The 5362-nt window shown below is 37.9% G+C and overlaps 1 protein-coding gene across 1 annotated transcript; it reads right to left on the bottom strand.

Annotated features, from left to right (window-relative positions):
• Positions 1-5: 5 nt before the first annotated feature.
• LOC120859692 (protocadherin beta-16-like) lies at positions 6-5356 on the bottom strand (the record flags this gene model as incomplete). The annotated part of the gene is made up of 1 exon (XM_040235698.1): positions 6-5356. A coding segment is annotated over exon 1 (1314 nt), but the record flags the coding sequence as incomplete, so codon positions are not given.
• Positions 5357-5362: the final 6 nt, after the last annotated feature.

The following is a 5362-nucleotide window of genomic DNA, read 5'->3' as shown; positions in this document are numbered from 1 at the left end:
AGCACGGTTATGTTGTGCTCGGTTTTCAGTCTGGGGGTTCCCATGTCAGTGACCGTGATGGTGATGTTGTACTCTGCTCTTTCCTCTCTGTCCAGTGTTCTCTCCGTTACTAAGGTGTAGAAGTTCTTTACTGAAGGTTTTAGAAGAAAAGGAAGGTCATCTTGTATGGAGGAAGTTGTTTTCCCATTGTCCCCAGAGTCAGGATCTGAAACACTGAAAACAGCAACTACAATTTCAGGGGAGTTCTCTGGGATGGGGCTGTTAAGTGCAGATACTGTCACTTCCGGAGGATTGTCATTCACGTCCACTACTTGCAGGAGAAGAGTGCATTTTCCTGAGAGGCCGCCCCCATCAGTGGCCTTGACGTCCACTTCATAAGAGAGAACTGTTTCAAAATCTATTTGTTTTCTCAGTCGAATTTCGCCTGTGTTTGGATTTACCTCCAAAGTTTTACTAATATCTTCAGAAGGCTGAAAGAATGTGTATGATATTTTCCCATTGAGTCCACTGTCTACATCGCTGGCAGAAACAGTGACAACCAGGGAGCCGACGGGGCTGTTTTCAGGAATATGCACCTTGTAGAGCAACTGCTGAAACTGAGGGGCGTTATCGTTGATGTCCACCACTTCAATGCGAACCTGGGCTGTCCCATACCTTGGTGGAGAGCCGCCATCCAGCGCTGTCAGCGTTAATGAGATTTCGGGCTCCTCCTCCCGATCCAGCTCTTTGTCCAACACCAGCTCAGGGTATTTTCTGCCATCGCTGCGATTGTGGGTTATAACCCGGAAATGGAAGTTGGGGGTGATTGTATAGTTCTGAATATTGTTGCTGCCTACATCCAAGTCTAGAGCATTACTCAGAGGGAATGCAGTTCCTGTAGGACTGTTTTCCGGTATTTTTAGAATAATTTCTCTTTCATTGAACACGGGGGAATGATCATTGATGTCCTTCACCCTCAGTTCTGCCTGGAATATCTCTAAAGGTTTTTCCATTAATACTTGGAAATGTAGTATGCAAGGCTCAGTTGGACCGCATAGCTCCTCTCGATCTAGCTTCTCATTTAGGAGCAAATCCCCCGTCTGAACCTTGAGCTGCAAATGCTCTTTGTTCCCCTGGGAAATGATCCGGACCGCTCGAGTAGCCATCTCTGCCAACCCCAACTCCAGGTCTTTTGCTAAATTTGCCACAAAGGACCCTTTCTCTGTTTCTTCTACTACTGAATAGGGCCCCAAATCAGCACTCCCCCAAGACATGCTCAGGCAAACAAAGAAAACTAGGACTTGCCTTTGTCTGCGATTGTGCATCGGTCCAGTCTCCATTGCTGTTTCCTGACAACTGGGTTCACAGGAGCTTCATCTATGCCCAAGATCCTGGTAGCCCTAGCAGGTCAGAGCTTTGTCACGAAATATAGTTTTAGAGAGGTTTCACACTCACTTTCGCTCTGGCTGAGAAAGCTATTCTTCAGGCAGTTTCCAGGCAGTGTGAAACTAGCTGGATACTGGAGCTACTGTTTTTAAGGCGAGTCTCTTTTTTATCGCCTTAACCTGCAGCGCCACCATGCGTTCTGTCTCATCTTTACTGGTTTAACACTGCACAGTTCTCCTAAATGTACCAAATAGGTTGTCAACTGTGTTCTTTAATTTAAAACACTAAGTTCTATTTCCATATGGCTTTTATGAGTTCAGGAAGAGCTGTGTTGTTGCACAGAAGTACAAAGAGCAAACCTTCATTTATGTTAATGTTCAGAGTTAATGATTAAATAAAATAATTACCATTTAAGCTAAAAAGAATATACACTTTAGTACATCATTTTCATGGTAAATATTATAGAATTATGAGTAGACATTGCAAAATTGCAATTAATTATGTTTCTAAAGAGAGTATTTTACCAATGCCTTATTAAAGAATATTACTTCTTCATTCCAGCACCAAAATCTGAGGACAGTGAGTTTTCAAAACTTGTATGTTTCATGGGTTTCCAAAAGTTTCATGTTCCAAAACTTCCCCAAAAGGGAGTCTAATAGTTATTAGGCCTGCCATGTTTTTGGATTAAAAAAAAATCATGAGAGAGAATGATTTGTTTTATTCCTTTTTAAAAACAGCTTTAATGAGATGTAATTCACATACCATAAAATTATACATTCAGAATGTATAATTCAGTGGCTTTTAGTATATTCACATCCACAACCACAGTCAATTTTAGAACATTTTCTACCTCAAACCCATACCCTTTAGTTCAGATTTTCCAGTTTTATAATTAAAATTGAATTTTGGTAAAGATTCATAATATATTTATAAACTCAGTGTTTTAACTATCTTTAGAAGTTTGTCTAATACTTTGTCTAAGGTAAAAGGATCTAATCAATAATGTCTAAACTCCTGTCACAAAGGTCTTTGTATGCCTTTCTTTGGCCATAGGTGGTACTGCCAGACTGGATAATTTTCTTTCAAGCAGCCAACAGTAAGCAGAATAATGGCCACCTACCCAAAGATATCCATGCCCTAATTCCCAAAATCTGTAATAATGTTACCTTACATGTCAAAAGAGAATTCATAGATGTAATTAAATTGAGGACCCTGTGAAGGAGAGGTTATCTTGGATTATCTGGATTATCTACAGATAGAACATTTCCTGGCTATGATCAAGGGAGATATGATTATAGAAGAACTGGAGTAAGGGACAGAGTGTTGCTGGCTTTGAATGTAGATGCGAGAGACCATGAGTCAAGTAATATAGGCAGCATCTAAAAGCTGGAAAAGACCAAGAAATTAATTCTCCTCTAGAGCCACCAGAAAGATGCATCCCTGCTAACATCCTGAATTTAGCCCAGTCAGACTCATGTCAGACATCACACCTACAGAACTATAGAGTAGTACATTTTTATTGTTTGGAGCAACTATGTTTGTGGTAATTTTTAATAGTAGCAATACAAAACTAATACACATAAACATGAATTTTCATGCACCCAGCATCCAAGTCAGCAAAAATTCATCACTCTACAAGAATAGCATTATCAGAGCAAATGCTGAAGAATGTCTGATTCAGCTCTTGTGATCCATTTTTTCAAAATAGTCATTTATGACCCTCTAAATCTTTTTTCAGTATAATTTTTTAAAGAGATGTCGTCAAAGCCATATGGTTAATTTTAACAGAAAATTACTAGAGCCTATTGGCTCTATTAACATTCCAGAATCTCTAAATTGTTTAGTGATAAAAATTCTGCCACATAATTGCTCATACTTTTCTGAAATTATTTCATTCAGAAGTAATACTAGAATAGCTACTGCTTCTAAACAAATAGTCAGCTAATGTGAATATAGTATTTTAATCTGAGTAAGGAACTTACAAATTGTGTATAATAAACTTTCAAAAAAAGAGTATGTATGTTAGGATTGACAGAAAAAGACTGAAGAAATAGTACAAAAATACAACCATAGGGTTAATTCTACTCTCTATTCAGAGCATTCATTTCTGCAGTAATGAATGTGATATGTTGAGAAGGTACAGGAATATAATCAGACTGATTGGATCATGATGAAGGTCAACTGTGGTATCTGATCCAGCTTACTTAGGTCAATGCTGCTATAAGAACTTTGGGTTCATTGGTTCAGAGCACTGTGAGTACAGAACCAAAATCAAGGAATAGACTAAAAGTTACATTTCTACATGTGAGTTTAGTTCATGAAAAAGAATTTCACTTTCTCAGTTTCGAAGACAGTGCTACCAGTTAGTGCTTGCCAGGATAGCATCTGGGTTAAGAACTGGGGTACTCAATTCAAGTAGACTTAGAATATATTTCACATTTTTTTCATTTATTACTTCCAAATTGTGTGCAAGTAAAAGAGGAGATAATATGTCAACTTCCTTAGGGTTTGGCAGAGGATTATAAAGATAATGAACATAAAGCACTCCTCACTCTAAATTAGTGATCAAGAAAAAATGACAAAGATCAGTTACATCAAATTCTCTTACACTTAAGAGTTGTGGATTCTACTGTATTATATAATATTTCAACACACTATCTTACTGTGAGAGCATTAGGATTGGATTCTACTGGAGGTAGCACAAAACGAAAATAGAGGCTTAAATGAGACAGAAATCCCTTTATTTCCCAAGTAAAAAAAGCTCAGAAGTAGGCAATTCAGGGATGACATGACTCTGATTATCAGGGATCCTCATATCTTTAGAGTTTATGCTACACTGACTGTCTTGAACCATTGTTTCCATCTTTAGTTTTGCTTTATGGCTCAATATGACATTACATTCCAAATGTTACTCACACATTTCAAGCAGCAGAGGCAGAGAAAGACAAAAGGGACCCCCACCCCGCCCGCCCCCGTCACTTCCTAGATGAATCACCTTGCTTTTAAAGGCCTTTCTGAAATTCTCTTAGAACATTCTCATTTACATTTCTTTGACAGTAACCTAGTCAAATGCTTTATTATAGCTGCCAAGAAGGTTGGGAAAATGTTTTCTTTTAACTAAGTACATTAATGTTCTAAATGAAATTTGGGGATCTGTTACTAAAGAAGAAAAGATGAATGGAGTTTAAGCGGCTACTGCATACTCTGTCATGGATGATCAGTGTTTCTCAAGTGGGAAAAGCCAGTTTCCTGCTATGCCCTTTCATCTCACTGGATAAACAGTGTAGCTTTTTCTCCCCTTTTAACACCAGTGAAACTAAATGAAAAGCAATTAAAACAATTATATTAAAACTAACATTGGTATATTAATGAAACACAATTAGTATAACATTTTAAGAGAAAATATGATCAAAGTGCTATGACAGCAGAATAAAGCAAGAACCAGATTCTCACTGTACCAGTTCTCTCTCCTTTCATATTAGTCATGGCTCAATGTGTTAGTACGGTAGTGCTCTTAATACTTACTTGTTAAAAACTATGCAGAAAAAATTAAGCGAATACAACTGATAATAATTTACCATTGTTTTTTCTTCATATAGATCTAAGCTATGCCAGAACAAGGGTTTGTACAGCTATTGACTTCATCATTGTTTTCAGGCAACATTTAGGACCATTAATCTTGTTACAGTAATAAGAAAAAGATAGCATTTTTAAAAACAAATTTTGGAAATCAGTGTTTTAAAGGTTCATGGTAAGTTGCCAGAAAAACCTTTAACCATCATCAATTTAAACTATTTGGAATATTAAAATCAACTATTGTCACTGAATACTGAAACTAAAGTCTTCCCTAAAATTGGGGGTTCATTTCTGGCCTGGGAAAATGGCTCTGAAAGTTGGGTACAACTGGCTTCAGGAATTTGAACTCGCCGGTCCCGGTACCTCCAGTCAGGCACACCTCGTACTGGTAGCTCTGCGACAGCGTCCCCGTGCCGCTGAC

Source organism: Oryx dammah, unplaced genomic scaffold (genome assembly GCF_014754425.2).
Source record: "Oryx dammah isolate SB20612 unplaced genomic scaffold, SCBI_Odam_1.1 HiC_scaffold_2393, whole genome shotgun sequence".
Lineage (NCBI taxonomy): Eukaryota > Metazoa > Chordata > Mammalia > Artiodactyla > Bovidae > Oryx > Oryx dammah.
The sequence above is the reverse complement of the archived record's forward strand: the minus strand, read 5'-3'. Positions and strand labels throughout refer to the sequence as shown.